Source organism: Mytilus trossulus, unplaced genomic scaffold (genome assembly GCF_036588685.1).
Source record: "Mytilus trossulus isolate FHL-02 unplaced genomic scaffold, PNRI_Mtr1.1.1.hap1 h1tg000085l___fragment_1__unscaffolded, whole genome shotgun sequence".
In the NCBI taxonomy this organism is placed as follows: Eukaryota; Metazoa; Mollusca; class Bivalvia; order Mytilida; family Mytilidae; genus Mytilus; species Mytilus trossulus.
Genome location: NW_026963295.1, coordinates 1,552,246 through 1,576,825, shown reverse-complemented (window position 1 = coordinate 1,576,825; position 24,580 = coordinate 1,552,246). Strand labels below are relative to the sequence as shown.

General features: G+C 31.0%; 1 protein-coding gene across 1 annotated transcript in view; it reads left to right on the top strand.

The window, feature by feature from the left end:
• Positions 1-1,240: 1,240 nt before the first annotated feature.
• The window catches only part of LOC134699778 (transient receptor potential cation channel subfamily M member 5-like), a 99,854-nt gene continuing 76,514 nt past the window's right edge, over positions 1,241-24,580 (top strand). Inside the window, exons 1-2 of the mRNA XM_063561194.1 lie at positions 1,241-1,260; positions 7,769-7,937. Of these exons, the coding sequence (XP_063417264.1) occupies positions 7,774-7,937 (164 nt within the window). The 5' untranslated portion in view covers positions 1,241-1,260; positions 7,769-7,773. The remainder of the gene's footprint in view (positions 1,261-7,768; positions 7,938-24,580) is intronic.

Here is a 24,580-nt window from a genome sequence, read left to right as displayed (position 1 = left end):
CCTTTTAGTTTTACTGAAAACTGCGGAGGCTATGAAACGTTTTTACAAGTGAAAATGTTCTGTGATACATATCATTCCTTGAGACACTTTTCTTTTTTGGATTTGGTTCTTATTAAATGCAAAAAATCTGTATATTGAACAGAGTTTAGCATTAAATTGTGCGATTTACTCCTCATTTATATATAATCGACTTGATTAACAGACCAACCGCCCATATAGCCGCAGAATCGATATAGATTAACCGACCAATCTCCCGGTTAGCCTAATGACGGACGTGATGTTTACTGTACATGACGTTTGGTGTTAACATTGCCAAAGTTATGTACTTAAGTCTATGTTTACATCACTTACATATATAAGTGAAATTTAAGTGTTAGCCTTTAAAAGGAGCATTGATTTAAATTTGACTTTTTTCAAACTAGAGTGTCTGTTTTAAACTAAACTGTCTTAAAAATATTCACCAGTATGAGCATGTAGAATAAAATCGACTTAGTTATGGATTAAGTGAAAAGACGAATGCATAGATAACTGATCAAAGCATTATCTTTTTCACACCATTACAAAGAGTATCGAGAGGATGCAATACATGTTTTAAACAATTGAAACCCAACTAGGTATTAGTAAGCAAGACAATATTCAAAGATCTTTAGACAATGTTGATTATATAAACCTTTCAGACAAGTTTCAATAAAATTACGTCGCAACTAGACGTTAGTGAGATTCATTTTGCTCAGACATTTTTATCACCTGAGTTTGATTATTCCTCTTGCATATTCCTGCTCTCCTTTACAAAAAAAGGAAATAAATAGATTTAACTTGATATTAAAATTATTTAAAAACATGTTCCTTTTAGGAAATTATAGTAGTGTGACATTAGTTTATGTTTTATTTCGTTCTTCCAGTCACTAATCATAATTACATCTTATAATATCAAATCTAAAATTACACAGAAAATAAAAAAAATTGTGCCTACTGATCTCTTGCCCGCTTATCCCTATTCGATATGGGCCTATTATTGAGAATCCAAATTTTTGTTAAGAAAACCCTAAGAAAGTTTAAAAAAAAATCATGCTGACTCTATTTGTGTTGGGTTTTTTTTACAGCTTTTAGTTGTAAGCTCCTAACAGATTACATTGGCATAAATAGAATTAAATTCCAAGCTTTTCATATTTAATTAACAAATGTCATTTAATCTTTTTTAGAATAATTGGTATACATGGGCAGACAATCTTCATGACGGAATTGAAGCTTGCATACTAAGTAAGCTTGTATTTGTAAAAATAGTAAAATACAAATCGACCTCCTTCTATAAGATGAATGAAAGACATGCAGTGATTTATTGTTGTTTATCATGCTCAAAACCCTAAATGACAATCCACACAGAACTGCATAATTATGTTGCACCGAAATGATATGTCATATATTACGATTATATATGTTAGACTAAGATCGACGTCCGGTCTTTAATCGAAGTTCGTTCCTCAAATCGACGTCCAAATGTGATGTCACATTCTCAAACCGACGTCCAATATTTTGATCCTCTAATCGACGTCTAATGTGACGTCATGTATTGCCAAAACGACGTCTGATATGATTATAGATTGTAGTTTTTCTCTTATCAATGTTTAACAACTAATGAATTAACAAATTACTGTACTTGCACTGATTTATACATGTACCTTCGTAGGACGTTGATTGATCTTGAAATTTTTAAATACGAAATAAAAGATGAATTAATTATTTTGGTCTGATTTGTAGGGTTCTTGAAGCAATTTAATTTTATAGTTATACATACTTTCAATAGAGATTTACATCATTTACAAATTGATAACTTGCGAAATGATATTTAATAGAAAGTAATCCAGTCGATCTACCTTGACGAATTTCATTCATATTCATATGAAAAATTATATAAATTACATGTGCGTATACATTAATGAGAAATCAAGGACAAAGAAAAATCAAAACGACATATGAAGGGCAACATTCAGTCTTTGACAATGGACAAATTAATGAAATAAAGTCAACTGCTCTGAGAGTAATATAATTTGGACTCTTTAAAAAAAAATTTCAACAAATTTATAGTTCTGCAGTGAAACATACTTATAAAAAATAAATTGGCATTATGTGTTTATGTAATGCTGTAAAACCACTGTTCCAGTATAGGATTACGTACTCAAAAACATGTTTAACCAAACCAAATAAGTAATGTACTTTTAGTCCAGTGGTTGTTGTTAATTAATGTCTGTCATATCTGTTTTTCGGAATTGTTGTGTTATAAGTAAAACCGTTAGTTCTCAGTTCCAATTGGTTTGCATTTTTCATGCAATGGCTTTTGATGAAGGACGTACGATTGATTATAACTGCTTACATCACTTCGTTTGAACTCTAATGTATAGTTGTCCCATTGGCAATCACACCACATGTCATTATTTTTTTTCAATAATTTCTTAAATCACTTAAAAATTGATATAACAACGGTCCTGTTAACATCGGTAATAAGTTTAGAAAAATACTTTTTTAATATATTCTATTCGTCGCATATAATAAATTGTGTAGAAATATTGACAAAGAACTGTCTTTACATCTCTCTCGGACAATCCAATTTTCAGTTCTGTTGTAACCTTTTTCGGTTCCCGTTTGCAGTTTTGTTCATTTGTTTGTGCATGTCGGCCCAAAAATATCTCGGCGTTTGGATCTTTGCATATGCCTATAAAACGGACGTCGTTGTAGAAGCTAAGAAGTGAACGTCGATTAGAGAGGACAAAGATTGGACGTCGATTAGATGGATATAAATAGGCCGTCGATTTGGAAAGTCATTTTATTGTGACGTCAGATTTGGACGTCGATTTGAGGAACGGACGTCGATTTGAGACTGGACATCGTTCTGAGTCTTACATATATATAATATACTATTCATTTAAACATTAACATGATTAAGAGTATTTATTTCTTATATCATATATCTCTTTATGTCTTTATAAGTAAGTAAAATGTTCTTATAGTGACATGTGTAATAACAGTTTAACAAAATTACATTACATTTACAATTAAATACACCCGATCAATTGGATCAATAAGTCTTTTTAAAAAAAAAAACCCCGTGTTTCTTTTATCACGGATTTAAAAAAAAAATATTGAGATTAAGCTAAATTCTAAATAATTTTAAAATCCATAATGAAGAATCGGAAAATAAATAAAAAAATAGATAATTAAAAGACTTTGTTAATGTCCTCTTGAATACATAATACACAGGATAATACGTAAATGTGCGTTTATGGTATCTATAATGAGTGCATGTAATTTTACATTGTCTTCTCCAATGTCATAATTTCAATTGAACATCCTAATTTCTAATTAGGAGAAAAAATGGAAACAACACGTTGAATAATTTCACGCCTCCGAAGCGCTTTTTTTATTTACCTTCATCAGGAGTGTCCAAAGCCGTACATTTGAAAGCCAAGGATGTATAATTACAGAAACAGTTGGAGACCTAGATGAGAAAATATACTTATGTTTTATTGACAGTTATAATAAACCACCAAATTTCAGGAATAATACACGTATGTTTTAGTTGATCAAACAATTGTATGCCTACTGCGCCCTGGATATGGTAAACGAAAGGCGAAGATATCAAAGAGTTAGCGAAATTCATAAGTCGAGGATAAACTTACAAAGTCATGACAAGAACGAATAACAACTAAAAGACAGACAGAAGTCTACAAAATGCAACATAGAAAACAACTAATGCAACTCCAACCCAATAAAAAACCGGAAGATCGCATTCTTTAGACATGTTAAATATGTATTGTTTGTATTTCAGTTTTTGAACTCTAATTTTTGACGTTTTGTATGCATTTATTTCCATTTGGTATTGGCCATGATTTGTTGTTCTTCAAATATATATATATATGTATACATATATATAAACGCCTAAAAAAGTGTACACAACAACTCCAAATACAAAAAAAGGTAACTATAAATGTAATTATTTATAAATATTTCGGATAACAGATATCCTTCGTCAGTCAGATTCTGATGTTAAATGAATCATCTTTAAATCTTCTTTGATTAAACTTTTACTAAATCTTGAAATTTATACAATAAAAAAGTCAAACCGAACATCAGTTAAGACGCTTGCACCATTCTAAAAAAATGTTAAACTTGACACAGAGAGCTCACATATATGCTTTAAATACAAATAATAATGTGCGATTTGAACTAGCACAATTCTAAAACTTTATCGGGAACGACAATTATGATGGTATAACATGTATAAGCATGCTAACGTCTGTAAAATTACCAAATAGACAGCACTGAACGATCTAAATGAAATTGACAGAGTAAAGTAGCTACAACAGAGTCTGAATATTTAAACAACGCAAACAAACGGAGGTTAAAATGATTTTTGACTAAGTATAACTAGAAGAACGTGGCTTGGTACTTATACATCACTAAAAAATTAAGCAATTTAAATTGGTATCTTCTACAAATTTATTTAATAAATGAAAAAGGTTAAGAAAAAGAAACAGAGACTGTTATAATAAGTAATATAACATGAATGTGAAGCACTACACGGAGTCGAACTACATCTTTTCATTTATCCCATTTGGTGCCAAAGTTGTTAATTTTCTTATCCAAAATCTTTCCCGAGCGAGTCTATCCTCCTTAGACCAAGCAGAGTTGTGGTCAATGATTTTAATGGTCAGTCGATTGAGATCTGCCTTAGTGTGGCCAGGGGATCTCAAATGTCGACTGAGAGGGAGGTCTGGCTTGCATTGGTAGTCGCTACGATGGCCGTTCATTCGTTTGTGAAACGGCTGTTCTGACTCGCCAACATACTGTTTACCACATTTACACTGTAAGAGATACACAACATTTGAAGTCTTGTAATTAACATTGCAAAATATGGTGTATTCTGTTCCAGTGGAGTGACTGTTAAAAGTCTGGGTATCCAGTATTTTTTTGCGAGTCAGACATCGTTTGTTTCCGCATCCCTTGCAAGAGAGCCCATATATTAAGAGCCTGCTTGAGAAGATAAATCAGCTCTCACCAGCAAGTCTTTAAGGCTTTTGGGACTACGGAAAGCCAGTACAGGTGGCTCGGGAAAGATCTTGGATAGTTTAGAATGTTTTTCGATCTCTTTCCAATTTTCGCGGATTAGATGAGATAAATTGTCAAATTTTGGATGGTAAGTCAACATAAAAGGCACCCTCTTGTTGACATTTTTGTCTTTATATTGTAAAAGCCCATCTCGGCTGATGTTGTTAGCACGAGAAAAACCTTTATCAATGTCTTTTCTTTTGTAGCCCCGATGTTTAAGGTGACCGCGAAGTTCTTGTAGACGTTTTTTGCAACATCGTTGGTGAAGCAAATACTTTTTATTTGTATGGCCTGGCTGTAGGGAATGCTCCTGGTGCAGTGTTTGGGATGACAACTCAAAGGAGAAAGATATTGATGTTTGTCTGTGGGCTTGCAATAATGATCTGTTAATATGTTTCCATCCCTCAATTGCGTTGTAGTGTCAAAAAATGTGATCTTAGAGTCAGAGATTTCATATGTGAATTTTATTGAGGGATGGGCATTGTTTGCATGATGAATGAACACATTTAGTTCTTGTTCAGTATTGTCGCACTTCATGTCAATATCGTCGATAAATCGGAACCAAGAGAGGGGTTGATGAAGAGATGAATTGAGAGTTCTTTGTTCTAATTTCCCCATAAAAATATTGGCATAAGACGGGGCCATCTTTGTTACCATTGCTGTTCCATTAATTTGGAGGAAGTGTTCGCCATTAAATACGAAGTTATTGCATTTCAATACCAAAGTTAGAAGCTGGATGAGATATTCAGTTGGTGGATGTAAGGTGTTACGAGAGTTCCAGACTTCCCTACAGGCTTCAATACCATCGTCATGGGGGATGTTAGTATAGAGGGAGGTAACATCAAGCGAAACAAGGATCTTTTCAGGTGGGAGAGGGTTCAGAGATTCCATTTTCTTAAGATAGTGTGTTGTGTCTTGTATATAGGATGGTAAATTTTCTACATGTGGTCTCAGATTAAAGTCAATAAATTCTGATATTTTCTCTGTAGGGTGGTCATTGGCGGAAACAATTGGTTTACCGGGATAATTGACTTCATGTATTTTAGGCAGAAGATAGAAAACGCTCGGGCTTTGATTTTTCAGGTTTTAGGTATTTAAATGTGTCTTCATCAATATGCCCCTGTTCACACATGTTTTTCAGATTTGTTGTGATCTCTTTGTTGAACTGAGGGGCGGGGTCAGTGTCTAATTTCTTATAAAATCTCTCATCAGAGACTTGACGTTCTGCCTCTTGAATGTAGTCACATTTGTCCATGACGACAACAGCGCTACCTTTATCAGCTGGTTTAATTATAATGTCGTCTCTGTTCTTAAGTTTCAACACAGCTTCATTTTCTTCAGACGATAAATTGCTGAATGTTTGGGAAGTGGCAGTGGACAGACGTGTAACGTCGGATTTAATTTTGTCAATTATATGTTCTAAAGTTGCACATTTACTGGGTTTCGGAATCCATGAACTTTTTTTCCTGAATCTGGGAATATCGACATCTTCTTGGTCGTTAAAGTTTTAGAATTGTGGTAGTTCAAATCGCACATTATTATTTGTATTTAAAGCATATATGTGAGCTCTCTGTTGTAATAAGCCATATAACCTATGTCATGTTTAACATTTTTTTTAGAATGGTGCAAGCGTCTTAACTGATGTTCGGTTTGATTTTTTTATTGTATAAATTTCAAGATTTAGTAAAAGTTTAATCTAAGAAGACTTAAAGATGATTCATTTAACATCAGAATCTGACTGACGAAGGATATCTGTTATCCGAAATATTTATAAATAATTACATTTATAGTTACCTTTTTTGTATTTGGAGTTGTTGTGCACACTTTTTTAGGCGTTTATAGAATTTATCTATTGTGTACCTGTATCGTTACTCATAACGATCCAGCGCCCACGTGGATAAAATCGTTGACTACTATTCAGACGTTCTATATATATAAATATATAAAGATGTGGTATGATTGCCCATGAGACAACTCGCCACAGGAAACCAAATGGCACAGCAATTACTAACAATAGGTCACCGTACGGCCCTCAGCAATGAACAAAACCCATATCGCATAGTCAGTTATGAAAGACTCCAAAATTACAAATGTAAAACAGTTCAAACAAGAAAACTAACGGCCTAATGTATGCACAAAAATGAACAAATAACAAATATATAACAAACGACAACCACTGAATTACAGGCCCCTGACTTGGGACAGGCGCATACATACAGAATGTGGTGGGATTAAACATTTATGCGAGATCCCAACCCTCTACCTAATCTTTGACAGTGGTGTAACAGTACAACATAACAACTATCTATAAAGATCAGTTGAAAAAAGTAAAACTCATATACAGTTTAAACTGCCATTTTGCTACTTTCCTATTTTTTGAACAATCGAAGAAATGGTTTGTATATCCTAGTTATGCATTATTTAAGAAACATTAATACTTAGGTAGAAAAAAAATCAAGTCGAACAAATATGTTGAAACAAACTGTGTACTGGCAATTCACTTGATCAATTATTTGAAAAAAAAGACATTTCCGAGGATCCATATTTTTTTTAAGTGTTATCAAAGATAAAAGTTTAATCAAAATTGGGATTTATTGTACCGAATTTGGAAGGATACAAATATTTTTTGTGTACAGAACATATTGTTTTTTTTCTTTAATAATAGCACACATGGATATTCCATTAATACCAATTATTATTGGAGGCAGTTCTTCATCGTTTGAGATTGCTATGAGTTACCTACAAGAAACTCGACCTATTTTGTTATTAGATGGGTCTGGAGGGGCGGCAGACTTTATTTGGAAAGGATACAATCTGATTATGAATGGAAAAAGGTAAGTGTTATCCTAAAAGTCTATTAGTCATTATAAAATATATCACTGTAATACTTGACTTCTGTTTTTATACACGACAATATGTTACTTATTTCGGTAAACACGAATACAGAGATGACAAGTAATGTAAAGGGAAACATAAAACAATTACAATGAAACATCAACCAGAGTCTAAATGACGTGGACATGAGCAAATATAGGTCACCCTACAGCCTCATAGAAGTAGCAAAACACATACATATTATTTAGCTATACAAAACTATGACGTATTAAATGTGAAAAATCCAAACCAGAAAACTGCATATTGTTTTATGACTTACAATAAGAATGGATTGGTATTTTATTGCCATAATCCACACTATTTTTATTTTGTGGTGAGATTAAAATAAAGAAGAACCAATTTAATAGACAGTAACCAAAGACAGATACTGCAAAAAAGGCTACTGACTTTGTCATAGGCATAAGCCTTTCGAAATTAAAGACTCATTTAATACATATCTTACGGCAATAGTGTTATCACGTCATAAATAGTCCGCACGCAAAAGTTTGACCTTCAGCAGCACCAAAGTATAAGTACATAGCATACACAAAACGTACGATATTACGTTTTATCTACGTTTAAAAAAAGATAAATAAATAAGAGTCTGGATCTTATCTACGTTTACGTGTTTATTAGCCACACTGCCATTTTTATTGTGAAGTTAGTGCAGTGAAATAAAAAAAAAATGTTTCTGATCAATGTACTGTTATTTAACGTCTTTGTCATGAAAAATGAAAAAAAAATCACCTACCGTAATATGCGGCACTTGTTTATGAAGGTCTGACCTGGATAAAAAATGCTATCATAATAATATCTATATTATACTAAAATTACGAGGTCCAATTTGTCAGCCGTCATCACGTAAAAACGACGAATCACAGAATTCAAATTTATAAGAAACTAATATAGTACAAAGGTGTAGATTAAAAATTACACTACTCCAGGCCCTTTTTTTTCCACGTAATTATAATAGTGCCAATAATTAAAGTTCCGGATCGAGTATTCCGATACCGATACCAATAGTATATTCACCTATTACCTATTACCTTATTTGTACGTTCAGCATCTGACAGGCGCACCACCAAAAGGTGTATTCAGGATTAATATACTTATGCTATATACACGGGTCATAATCACAGGGTTGACACTACTAAATTGTCAAAGTGTTACCTATTGTAGTTTTTTAATCAGTAAGACTTTCTTAGATAACAATACGATACTAAAAATCTGGAATAAAAATAAGGCGTAGAAGGACAGTTTTCATTTTGTAAGTGGGCATGACGTAAAACAGCGAATCAAAGAATTCAACTTTATTTATAACTAATATAGGACAATGCTGTTGATTAAAAAATACTCCATTCCAGGACCTTTTGTTTTCCAAATAATTAATATTACCAATAATTGATAAGTTCCAGTTCGACGGGTTCAAATAAAAAGATTTGAAAGCAGAGAAAAACTGTGTATCTTATAATCGGCATGACTTTATCAGATGGCAATACTAATACTAACATAAGGCTTGCGCATAGTAATATACTTTAATTCAGACACGGGCCCGTGATATCACGGGTGTGTTCTAGTATATTTATATTTTGTATTAATACTTAATCATCAATGATAATGTTAATTCTAAACATTGCTTTCTTAGTCAATAATAATTGCTATGTTTTCTGACAGGATGTTTTGCGTAATTGTAATTCGGATATTTTTCATGTAGATATTACTGCTTTGCTAATATTTAAGGCATAACAGGAAAACAAATCACATAAACAACATAATTGTTTTCTGTCAACTATCAACTTCTTTCTTATTTGTTGACAGTGTGCAAATTGTAATTATTCGATTCATTTTTCAACAAGTATCATGTGTGTTGAAAAGAATACTGAAATTTATTTTGAGATGAGTGGAATCTTGATAAAACTGTAGAACACATATCAAGGAACGCATTCACAGTTGTATACACTAGACAGGTTTCAATGTGTAAATCACGAGCGTATCATCTACCCAAATGTCAGCACTTGTGCATGTCGAGGCAAATAGGAAATTGCATTATATTATGAAACATCCTAATTTAACATTTTATTATGAAACTTCATAATATTAGTTAATCGGATAACTTTGTAAATATATTATGGGATTTCGTAATTCATAAAGTTATGGAAAAACATAAGAGAAGAAACATTTTACGATTTAAAAAAAAAATCGGTCGTTTTTTGGGCCCTGCGACAAATTTTGGGAAATTTCTCGGGAAAAAAAGTTATGTTTGAGTGGTGCTTATACTAGGTCATAATGACCAACTGTCAGATTTTCTACGAAACACCATTAAATCCTCCCGAATCCACGAAGTTTGCTTTAAGTTTATAATTAAACGATGGGAGACAACTAGTATCGGTTTAAAATACAACTTTCGGTTATAGTTCTTTGATACTTCGATTTTTTTAATACTAATCGAAGGTTGAAGATGTGTTTTCTTTATATATCTATCATGATTTGCATGTGATTTACAGCTGCATACTTTTCTTTTCCTTTTAGAAATCTTGAACTGTCTAGTTTAAGACGTAATATACTTTAGATACAACTTTAAAAGATTAATCAAACCTTTTGTTTGTTGTCATGTTGGAACAATAAAATATCAAAACACCAAATGAAATATTATCTAGCAACATTATGCTTTTATAATGCATAACGATGTATTTGTTCACGAAAATAATGACAAATAACAAAAATATTTAACAGCTTAAATCACCCATTTGATCTCAATTTTGCACATAACGATATTTTCTTTATTTAACATGTGTAGACACTTTATTATATGTGTATTTATTTTAATTGGAGATTTATTATTTCTGTATTTTACGGTATTTTTGTGTTGATTTAGCTTCTGTAAATTGGAACATGTAAATATTATATCGTCAATAGTCTAAGAATACTTCCATGATCGTATTACCATGATGAGATTAAATCGTTAGATTCGGCATTTTAAGTGCACAACGTTGTATCATTACTAATCTTTATTACTGCTGTCAAGATGTCCCGCTTCAGAGACATATATATGTCTCAGTCAGCGTGTGAGAAAAACTCCTCTTGGTATGATTAATGAACAACAGTTATCTTTTACAATTTAAACAATGAAAAAAGAAACGATTGTAGAAAATTTAAGTTACAAAACAGAGTATTTGTATTAATAACATTCAATGGATAGAGTTAAAAACAACACACTCTTGAGATCAACAAAATGATACTTCTTTTAAAGGAGCACTAGCTACGATATATTTAAAAAAATAAAGTATGATTTTTTTTTAGATTAATCATTAATTAAATTGGAATAATGAAATAATAATTTGCTTTTAGCAATCAATTTGCTTTAATTTTGTTGAAATAAGCGATTTTACATAATTTTTGACTGATTCACTTGCGAGTGAATACGTCATCATCATTCTAACCGGTATTCATGTGAACTTCAATTTAACCCCCTAGATAGAGACTGACAACGCATGCATTGTACGTGAACTGGTTATTTAAAGAAAAAAAATGTCAACAATGAAAGTGAAACTACGGTAAATCATTTGATTACTAATTCGATCCACATAAATCATTCTTATACGTTTAAAAACAATGAGAAACTTATATTTTTAATCTATTAATTCAAACCAAACAGACCTATAAAAATCCAATTGCACGTGCTGGTTTAACCTATTCATATCTTTATCTGTGTTTACATCGCTTATATGGTCATCTGAGGTCAATCGATAGTTAAGTAGATGGCATCTGGATTTAAATACACACGAAACGAACCTACATATCATCTACCCCATGCTCTGTAAACTGTTTATTTTAAACGTTTGATAGATTGGATAAATGTTTTACATTGTTATTAATCAAATATGAGAATTTGAGTCAAATTGGTGACCATGAATTTGACAGCTAGTGCCCCTTTAACGAAACATTTCCTATATAAATATATAAAGCAAATTTTCGATTTTAATGATTCTTAAAATATTTAATATTTCATAATCACAAACCTTAATATTGAAGTTACAGTTTACAATGTTTTATGTGTAATGTATAATTTAAAAGTAGTGTTATTTTAAATATCGGCATTTGCATGTCCTACTGCCATCAAAATATTGAATGTGATATAGTTAATAAAGAAAACATATAAATCAAGCATTTTTTTTTTTTTTATTAAATATACAATAAAAAAGTCATATGAATAAAGGAACTATATTCAAATCAAAACATATTTTTGTAAAGAGTTATGAGATGTACAAAATCGTTTGTTGAATTTCAGTTAAATTTATGATACAGTTTAATAAAAGAACATTGGGTTTTTAAATCTTAATCTAGTGAGGTTATTATTTAAGATGCTTCGATAGAAAATTATTTTAGACTACAAATTAATGATAATGAAAAAAAAACCTTCATCTTATGTACATTTATTTTAATATGGTAGCTTGTATAGGTCTAACAAATCTTTCACAATACTCCAACAAGCGCTTAATTTTAATTTTTTTTTTAATTGGCTACATTAACGGGGTTTATCTTTTTTTTATTTTCTGTGGTATAACTACAATCTTCATTGTTTAAGTGTTTGTTGGACATTTATTAAAATTTTTCACAGACAGAGCAACAATATTCCGTTCAACTTGAATGTAAGGAGATTGTTTGTTGCCCATATTGTTTATTGTATGGTCTCTACTCTTACCATAGACAAGCCCACAAACGAACCTACAGAAAAACGGAATTGTATACATGCAGTTTGCATGAACATAAACGTGATTGTTTTTTTATAAAAACAACCGACAACGTAAACAGTGCACATTCATAAGTCTATTCAACTTATTGTTTTCTTCTATTTATTTTTTTTGGGGGGGGGATAGACGATCACGTAAAGATATTGTATATTTCTTCGGAAAAACATAAGTCAAAGTATCGATATTGTGTTTATTTATGTAGAATAACCTTAAATGTGTACAGTATTTTGTCTACTTTGTCAGTCAAGGCAAATAGGAAATTGCATAATATTATAAAATATCCTAATTTAAGACATTATTATAAAACCTTATAATATTAATTAATTGGATAATGTTGTAACTATATGGGATGTCGTAATTCATTGAATTATGGAAATACATACATTTCTATCTAGTGAGGTCATTATTTAAAATTATTGGGTAGAAGTTTATCAGAGACTATATAATTTTATTAAACTTCATGTAAACATGCCATATTGTGATTGGCTTCGCCGCGGTTGGCAATGTTTTCTCGGGGTAACAATCTGCTCTCAGCTATGTGTTATTTAAATAATGATATAAAAAATCTTTATTTATATATTTATTTCAATATGAAAGCTTGTATAGATCTAACCAATCTTTCGCAGCGTTATTTTGCAAAGGTTTCCATTATTACGTAAACATAATAATAATTGTATTTGCAAAATACACCCATATGGGTCAAGCAAACACAAATACAACATTTAATACAGACAGTGAAGAATTACATATATAAACATAAAACAAACATAGTTATAAATGGTAATAAATGTAACCTTTGATGGACATCGACCTCATTTTCGCAATTCTAAAGATTGCTTTATAAAGTCACAAATTTCTGTCAAAAGCTCAGATTTAGGATTTAAAAGTTGTTTTAGCTTTAAAGTGGTTGATTATTTGTAAAATCAGGATTTAAATTATCATGATTATTTATCTTTAAAAATAAGCAATCTCTTAAAGTTGAGTTTAGTTTGCAATATAGACAAAAATGGTATTCATCATCAATTTTATTACAAAGTTTACATAACCTTTGATCTCTAGGTACATTTTTATATCTTCCCATTTCAACTCCTAGGTTATGGCCACTAACCCTTAATTTAGAAATAAATTAATTGTCTGGTTTTATTACAAAGTTTACATAACCTTTGATCTCTGGGTACATTTTTATAACTTCCCATTTCAACTTCTAGGTTTATGGTCACTAACCCTTAATTTAGAAATTAATTGTCTGGTTTTAAAATTTGATTCTTTTAATAAATAATTTTCAATTTGTATCTCAGTTTTTATTTGACTATATAGAAATAATTTTGAACTGTCTGTTATAGAAGAAAGTTTATTCAGGACTTTTTTTGTATAAAATTCATGTGATATCTGTTTAATCTTCATCTTTAAGGAATATTGGGAAACATGTTATAAAATAAATGTGTCGGGGGCTTTTACACTTCCGTAAAATAGCGACAAAAACGAAGTAAAATCATAAATAGCATCGTCTGTTTCTCAATTTTTATTTATGTGAAATGCGGTGAGAGTAAAAATTGTTACCTTTAACGTCGTATGGTCTATAGTGGATTGTTGTCTCATTGGTAATCTTACAGCGTCTTCTTTCATTTATTATATGAATATTTTCTACAAACCCGAACCAGCAAATTATATATATGTCAACCAAGTATATCATACTGCTTCCAGTTTGTTTTCATCAGAAGTACGAGATGGTTTGTGTCGTCCATATCATTTCATTTTTTTTTTATTATTTATTAGATGTTATTCTTCTTTTGAATATCTAATCTTTGTTGTGAATCCAGAAGTTCGTTTAATTGTGTCGAATGTAGGTTTTATTATGATTACTTAGTAATGCGACTACCATCTGCCACTTGATCGTTATAAATTTTGTTTTAATCTTTAATTTAAATTTATTTCTACTTTTTTCGAATGTAAAATGGTAAAAAGAAAAATTAATCATGAAACCCCATTTGAATAACGTCTACAAGATGTACGACGATACATAAAAAATGTCTATAGAATTTAGCTCTGTTAACACGTATATGCAACGATGCCGTAACATAAAAATTGATATCCTGCATTTATCAATCTTTTCAATTACATATCGTTAAATCGCATAAAGACCACCACCCTAAATTATTGACAACTATCATTCTGCATTGACAATAATTATTGGTGTAAATTAGATACACCAATTCCGTTCTGTTCTGTTCAGGTAATTTCCTCCGTTATATATCGGAGCACTCCCACTTGGGGATATATGTTTTTAAAATATTTACACATATATTTACAGTGTGGTGGGGTGCTTGATTTAAAAAAAAATCGAGGTGTTTTTGAAATATAAACAAGTACTAATTAACGTTTACAGAAACGGAGAAAATACATGTAACACATTGGTAGAAGATGTCATCAGGAATTCTGTGGATGTAAAATTAGTCCATAAAAGTTAAATACTAGTATTCGATTAGGTTGAAATTAAAATTGCGAAAGAGCAAGTCAAATGTCAAATGCTATAAAGTACAACAGTCAAAACATAGAAAAATGGTTTGACAAATAGCTGATGTGTTTACGGCAGCCGCTTTGTTTTATCCGCATAAAAAATAATACGGATTAGTTTCAGATACTTGTGATATAATCAAGCAAGTGATAATATCAACCTATCGATATATGTAATCTATATATCATACAGAGCATGTAATATTCTCATCACTACCACTCATTACATAGTTAGTGGCCCCGATGTCTTCATATCTACCTTTTCAAACGCATTTAAGTAACATAAATATAGATATATTTATATATTTGTTTGGCGGTTTAATTGAGCATGTGGTATAATTTTTGTGGCGTTATCAACCATGTAATTACACAGTCATGATATTCTATGCATCAATTTCCCTCTTAAATAAATGTACAAAAAATGTTACTTGTTATTGACCTTCAAGATAAAACCGCAACCTTGAGAACTGTGGCAATTTGCGAAAGACTGTAAGTATTTATGGTTCTGCTTTTAACATTAACAACGATAATAATCATTTCATCATAAAATTCGAAACAATTCCGTCAACACTTACCGTTCTACATTTTTCAACTATTTTACATAAAATTACATATCATACATACAAAGAAAACATATATTTAATTCTAGGTATTTATTGAGCCCACATTCTATTTCCTGCTACTATCTCCTCCTCAAATTTTTAGTTCGTAAAACAAAAAAACAAACAAAAACAAGAAGTGGAATAATTGTTAAAAGAGACAATTCTGCACAAAAGACAAAATAACACATAAATTAACTGCCAAAAGAGGGACGAAAGATACTAAAGGGACAGTCAAATTCATAAATCAAAAATAAACTGAAAAAGCCATGGCTAAAAATGAAAAAGAAAAACAGACAAACAATAGTACACATGAAAACTAAAGAATACACAACACGAGCCACATAAATATGACACCGTACGGCCTTCAACAATAAGGAAAGCCCATTTGGCATGGTCAATAAATTTAACTTTTTAGCTCACCTGTCCCACATGCATAGTGGTAATTATATAATATGTATTGTATTGTATATATATACTTATCCAACACAATCATAATTAATAGAAAACTGATCGAGCAGAACACAGCAGGCTAGTTTATCAGTGATCCCAATGCATTTATGATGAAACACAAATGTTTACAAATATCTCATTATTTCAATTTGAATTTGAAGGTGGTCTTAATTAATACATAATAATTAAACGCAACGATTATTATCAGCAAAAGCAATAGTGCATTGATAATGTGTTTCTAATTCCTATCGAAATAGAAATCAAATTTGAAAAAAAAATCAAATCGAAAGGTTAAAGGGTTCATTAATTACGTCAATTTTATATTAAAGTTATGTGCCCACCAGAATACGGGGAAAGTAAATGTAAAAACCGAAACGTCTGAGATTCTTAAGTCAGAGGAATACGTTGATAACGTAAAAGTTGTAAATATCAGCGGCATACTGAGATCTGCAATATAACAATGAATGTTTTTTAATTGTCTGATAAATTATAAAGCCGAATTGGTAATGCATCTGGTCACGTGTCAGTTCATAAAGCAATGAAGGATGATTGGTTGCAAGGTCAAGGAGGGTGTTCTCCTCTTCCCTTACTATGATTTTCTATTGGATAACTAATATCTGATTAGTTTGTGAGTTAATGCAGGCTTGCTAAAGAGTCAAGATTACATCAATTAATGAATTACATGCTTTCTTTTTGTGATTTCCTTTAATCTGTAAGCATGGCCAAAGAGAGCAAAAAAAGACAAACAAAAAAGGCGATCATGAAAAGGAAAAATAGAAAGATAAGGATTCACTCTCTCAAAAGGAATAAATCAATTGAAAAGGCACATGAATATGTTCAAATATTCACGACTGATAAAAAAATAGACGATGAAATTTTGTTACTCAGCAAAGGATATACCATCTCCCTCGACGAAATTTGCAAAACTTAGTATTAATTCAGATTACAATACATTTGCAAGACATGTAAATATAAATTTTGACAAGGGTGATATTTTAAAACGTCATCCCTTTTTAACAAATTACGCATTTGAACCGGAACTTGTAAACAATGCAATTGAGACATTTATATTCAAAACTAATATTGAGATACATAATTTTACATTACAAAAAGCACGCGATTATCTCACTACGCTGGAAAGAAACGGAATGTATTCCCTGAAACGAAACAAAAAAAGTTATTCGAAAAGCAGATAAAATAATACCACAGTGCACGTGATTAAAACAGAATATTTAAATGAAAGACTGAGGCAACTGAGTAGTTATTATACAATTATTGACTTTTGATGAGGTTGATACAATGATTTATCAACCCCAGAGATGTGATATTCACCAAGGCCAACGGCCGAGGTGAATATCACATCTGGGGTTGATAAATCATTGTATCAACTGATATCAAAAGTCAACAATTGCTTTATTATATGACTCTTTAGTTGTCAGTGTCATTTTCATTTTTTTAGATTGTGAAATATATCCTTGGTTAGATGGTATTTTGCCTAGACTGTTTTTATTTTATGCTTGGGTTTGATATTTAGGCATATTCAATTCTGCATAATTAAAACTAGAAGAATATTGTATCATTTCAATTTTTAAAGAACAAAACATGAACAATATTGAATACAACAGAATAAAAAACTAGATACATGTACATGTATATAGTAAATTTTCACATTTGATCGGCGAGTATTTTTAGAATCCTTTTCTATCAAAATCTTCTTAATTTCCTCATCATTTAACGATGGAAAGCGTTTTTCAGTAGCTACTTCTGCTGCTCCAGCCATACTTTGTTGCCGGAAACATGTAACTGTCGTCTGTTAGATCGAAACGATTTTATGTCGAGAGTGCTGATTGGTTGATATTTATTCGGTCGTCCAATTAAAAACCATTTTATTTATACATCCCTTAAATAGCTAACAAGAATTTCCCGTTTCTATATTTAGGTACACGGACGCTGTTCCAAATCTTATATTAACCTCTCGTGATTTTTGACGCGGTGAATATAATGTTTTATCAAAGAGGATTTCCTATGCTTTTATCCAATGAGAAAACAAAAAATTTATAGTCATATAATAAACTCTCTTCATAGAAATTACAAACTAGAAATCAACTTTTTTATCTTTGAAAGCCAGAGAAAAGGGGTCATGTATGAAAACACATTTACATATTTGTCTGCATAAATTGTACAAACTGGATCCTGAACTAATAGAAAAGGTGCAACAGAATACTACGAGGTATGAAAATGTCAGAATTCAAGGGGGCCACTTGTTTCATTAGCTGGTACTATCTTAGAGGGAAGTATTTGGAGAAATTCATGCATCCAGCAGTGGTACAACAAGAAACACATTTAAGGGACATACATATTATTGAGAAATTGCAGGCACACATTTTTGTTCTTCCTTGGCCGGGATTTTAACCCCTGCTACTGAGATATCGTGACACCAAATCGCATTGCAATATGCTCAGCGCTCTATACCATTCGACCTACTAGCCTCTACAGTATGTGGCCAGATGCTACATGTCCTTGTCAGTTTTTGTCTAGCGTCGAAACACAGTAAATGACATATACATGTATATCATTTTAGTTACATGGTGTGTTAGTGACCTAATATACGGTATATACGGGGTCGGTAAATTCCATATGGAGTGAGAGCGATTAGGTCACTAGTCCACTGTGTAACGAACTTATCTTACTGACTATCTTTAAGTGTAGTATTATATATTAAGTCGTCCTTACTACGTATTAAGAACCTACCATTTTCTATAAAAAAAGAAACGCCAACAATAACAACTGGTTAGCTTAACATTTGTTTTATGAATTTAATCATTACATCTATCATTTTTTTTCGTCTGTTGATTTAACGGACGCCATCACGAATTGGTTGACCGTTATGGAATAATCATTTCACAGATGAATGTGACAAACTGAATTAGACTATTTAGTGGTTTTGTAATAACATGAGCAACACGACGGATGCCATATGCGGAGACGGATCTGCTTACCATTCCGGATCAACTGAGATCTCCAATAGTTTTTAGTGGGGTTCGTGTTGCTTTGTTTTCCGTTTTCTATGTTGTGTCCTGTATGCTAAAATGATTGTTTGTTTGTTTTGCTTTGTCTTTTTTTATGCATGACGTTGTCAGTTTATTTTCGATCTTTGAGTTTGACTGTCCCTCTGGTATCTTTCGACACTCTTTAAAAACCTTTTATATTTCTTTTTTTTTTTCGTTTTGAAATGGAAGTAAGTCCTAAATGCCAACAATAACAACTTCTTAGATTCAAATATCTTTTATGAACTTCTTTTAATGTTATTTCATCAATATTTCATCAATTCCTTTATTTAAATTTTTAGTTTTAACGATTTTATTGAAGAGACAGTTTTATTTATTTTTTCTCTGGAATGTAAATACTTATAATTTTCATCATTATTTTTTTTTTTTAATTGACTATTATATTTAATATGTTTTTTGGTATTCATTGTGATATATATTTCCCCTGTCAATGCTCTGACTTAACATCATTATTCTATTTAATTTCTGTTTTATTCTTATGTTCATATATATATATATATAATTGCTATTATTGTATGCATTGTGATGTATATTTTCCTTCAATTTTATATGTTAAGCGCTTAGAGTATTATGTTTATTAGATAGGCGCTATATAAAAGCTATGTAATAAATAAATAAAATAAATAAATAAATTCCTTCGTCTTTGAAAACTAGCATAATTTTTTTGCTTTAAAATGGAAGTAACTCTTGACTTACCCCATATGGTAACTAAAACCCTATATGGTAAACAACCCCATATTTTTTTAAGACACCCTATATCAAATATATATAGTCAACATGTGTAGTCCTGTAACCAATCATATCCCTATAAATCTATAGGAGGTAAAATAAATATATATGTATATTTGATATGTCTTTAACTCTTTCTTATATAAATTTTTAATCAAATCTAAAGATTTCGGAACAACTTGAAAGATCAGAGAGGATACCAGAACGGTGAAAGGTCTTCGTAATTCCGGAAACATTAATTATAAAGCCGAACTTGATTTATGATTATGTAAACACATATCTAGAAAAAAATATTCTCTCAAAATACTAGTAGAAAAATACAATCGATTTCTCAAATGTTATTGTACGAGAAAAAAACAGACAGAAACATTTGTTATGCATATAATGATAATAATAATAATAATAAAAACACGAGGGTTTTCCGTTTAACCACTGATAAGATTTACCGATAGCGTCAAAGAATAACACAACAAAAGCATGCAATTGTGAATAAAAATGGAAACGTTATATGATTTGAACAGTGAGATTAAACATTTTGAAATATAACTCATGCAAAGATTTAAAGTATAATAATCATGATAATACGATAAGGTCTTATCAATACATGAATTGGTACAAAAATAAATCAATGTAAAACAGATAATTAAATTCCTGCTATATCCTAATTACACTTATGATAATATTGAGTTGTCTCGCTTACAATTCTTTCAAGACATCAGTTGTTATCTCCCATGTCTAAATTTTCAAGGCGAGTCTAAGAAAGATAACTCAAATTTGTCACAAGATGTAAGTATAATTATGCTATTTCATAATATTATGCAATTTCTTATTTGCCTCGACATGTTGTGTGATGACATGAATTATCATTGATATGATAAGAATAAGAAAGTATCTGTTTACAAAAAAAAAATGGATTGCTCAAAGTACAAATGATTTTCTACTCAAATAATAGATTACCGTAGCTGTTTTTGGAAAAACCTTTCAAAATGTTGGTTCTTAAATCATGATCCGTTTCTATTCATGTTATTTTGGCATGTTCCCATTTTTTTCTATCTTGCGTTGCTGAGTCTTTTATTGTCGAATCATAAGTCTGGCATACAGAACAAAAATATTTTATCTCTGATTAGGTTTTTTGTATATACCATGAGTGAATTTAAACTAATTACTATACCATATATAGCTTTATAGCTTGTTGTTTGGTGTGAGCCAAAGCTCTGTGTTGAAGGCCATACATTGACCTATAATGGTTTACTTTTATAGATTGTTATTTGGATAGAGAGATGTCTCATTGGCACTCACACCACATCTTCCGATATCTATATATTTTAGAATTTTTTTTTTCCCCTTTCATTTCAGCACATCTGTTATTGTTTGCGAAAAAGAATATCCAAATTCGAATAACAGGTTCAATATCTTTATGTTAAAAACAAGCAATGCATTATTGACCCACCAAAAAATGTTTAGAACTAATTACATAGATATAGGAAGATGTGGTGTGAGTGCCAATGAGACAACTCTCCATCCAAATAACAATTTAAAAAGTAAACCATTATAGGTTAAAGCTATACATGGTATAGTAATTAGTTTAAATTCACTCATGGTATATACAAAAAAAATGTCAATAGGATAGCAGTTTCATATAAATGTCAGACCTTTTTAAACAAGTACCTTATGCTATATTATGCTCATGACGCAGACATTAAATAAAAAAATGTGTATTATTAACTTGTTTGACCAAGTCTATTTCAAATTGACATCTTTCAAAAAATTGCTAAGAATTTATCATTTTTTTAATATGGGAATACTTGGAAATGATCAAGTGTTATCCTGTCAATTACTACAGTGAATATTTTACATAACATTTTTTTGCACATAACATTTACTGTTAGTAGACTAATCAAATGTTCACCCCGTTTTTCTTGTTAAAAATCGGGAATAATAATGTCAACAATAGTGTCCAAAATATTTGTATAGAAACATTAAATAAAGAAAAATAATGGTGCTTGTAAACACATAAGAAATATGTTTATAACTTAGAATGTGTGTTCTGCAGTGAAATTCATGGTTAATTTCCTACAACTGTCAAAATGTAATGATTTTTTTGTATTATACGACTCGTGACGCATTATGATTTAATGCTTTTATACACCTCAAAGAAAGATCCAACTTCTGCTGGCTTTGTCATAATCATCTATAATTTAAAACTCGTGCAGTTACCTAATACGCTGACCGCCGTACCAAATAACAACATTTGTTACACATCCTATTTAAACTCTCCCTAATAAAACTATGTTTGTGCTTAAAAGCTACGTGTACTTCGAAGCTATATGAACAGAAGTGAGTATAATGATGTATTTTTTTTTTTTTACTAAATACAATAAAACACAAACACAACTTTGGGAAATGAATGGAAAAGAGACTAGCTCGGCAAACAATGGAAGCAGGGTGAGATAAACATGATAAAGCTAAATTCATAAATTCTTAGAAACTTATAAACGATCATATAAATTTTTCTTATACATTTCAACATTCAGAGATCAATCTCATTTTAAGTGCCCGTACATCAAAAATTACATATCAGCTGTAGCATTCTGAGCGGCAGCAAAAGCCTTGCTGACATGCACTTAACTATATTACTCGTTTGATATCAATTTTGGTGGCTTTTTTGGGTACAGGTGAAGCACGGATTTTAAAGTTGAGCGAATGACATATTTTCTATAAGATTGTACACAAAATTCAGCCAAACTACGAAACTAAATATCTACAGACTTGCAATTATCGTTAATTATCCATTTTTAGATGGTGACGTTCCCCTAATATCTTATGGTGTTTATTTATCTCATCTTGTTCGATTCGCTCGTGTAGGTAACAATGTATTAAATTTTTTATCGAGAGAAATAAATATATTAAATGAAAAATTATTATAACAGGGTTTTCGAAATCACAAACTAGTCAAAACATTTTCTAAATTTTATCATTGGTACAAGGTCATCATTCGTAACTGTAACTGAACACACAGACATCTTATACGTTTAGGTAATTCACATCAAATCTTAAATGTTAATATTCTTTACAAAGCACAAACATGTCAGTATTTACCTCAAAAGCTAACAAAGCGTTTAAACAGACTCGTTAATAAGGGATATAATTACGATACTATTGTCAGGTCATTAAAGATTGCATATTTTGGCTTAACTATTGATTTACTTATAGGGTCTTTGCTTCAGACATTTATTTATGTGTTGGCATGACACGGGTATTCTTCTTCTTATATATTTTATGATGGTATAATACTAAACCCCCAACTGGAGGGATTGTGCTTGATATTCATATGATGAAGACATAATCTTTCATCAGTTTAATTGAGGTATGGAGCTGGCATGTCAGTAACTGCTATAATTAGTCTTTTGTTATTTATGTATTATTGTCATTTTGTTTATTTTCTTTTGTTACCTATTCTGACATCGGACACTCGGACTTCTTCTTAACTGATATTTACTTTGCGTACTGTTGTGCGTTTGTTTTTTCTACATTGGCTTGAGGTATATGGGGAGAGTTAAGGTCTAAAAAAACATGCCCAACCCCGCCGCATTTTTTCAGCCTGTACCAAGTCAGGAGCCTCTGGTCTATGTTAGTCTTATATGATTTTTTTTTCTTTTTTTCTGGTGTATAATTGGAGTTTAGTATGACGTCCATTATCACTGAACTAATATACATATATATAGGGGCCAGCTGAAGGACGCCAGCGGGTACGGCAGTGTCTCGCTGCATTGGAGACCAATTGGTGGCCTTCGGCTGTTGTCTACTCTATGGTCGAGTTGTTGTATCTTTGACACATTCCCCATTTCCATTCCTAATTTTGATATTTCATTAAACCACGAAATTTGGTACCCACGAAAATAAATAAATCAACAACATTCGAAGATAGTAAAACTACAGCCATATGTAGCTAGTGTTGTGACGATTTTCCTTAATTGTTGAAAATGATTAGATAACAAAGAACGATATTGATCGAAATATGCCAGATGTCAAGTATCTATGTTGGCTATATCTGTATATACGACAGCTTCGGTATAAAGTTGTTTAAATTTGCTTATTTATAATATAATTTATCCTATAATATTTATATAGTGTTTGACCAATTTGCAGTTGGCTTTACTTCTTGCTGTTCAACTGACAACAGAGATTTGATGATATGAGAGGGGGCACATATTAAATATTCTGAAATGAATCTGCGTTTCTATTTGATTCAAAAATTGTGCTTTAAAATATTTTGTTTTAAAAAGTGTTTGTCTAGTCCACATGCTCAGATATATTCTTTATTACTGCACACGTTAATCAAAATATTTTCATGTTTTGTGGAAAAAACAGTCAATAAAAATACTTGATATGAAGACACAAATTATATCCAGATTATTGAAAATGTACACAACTAACCACAGTAAATGAAATATACTTATGTTAAGAAGGTCTGGATAAGGTATTTGAT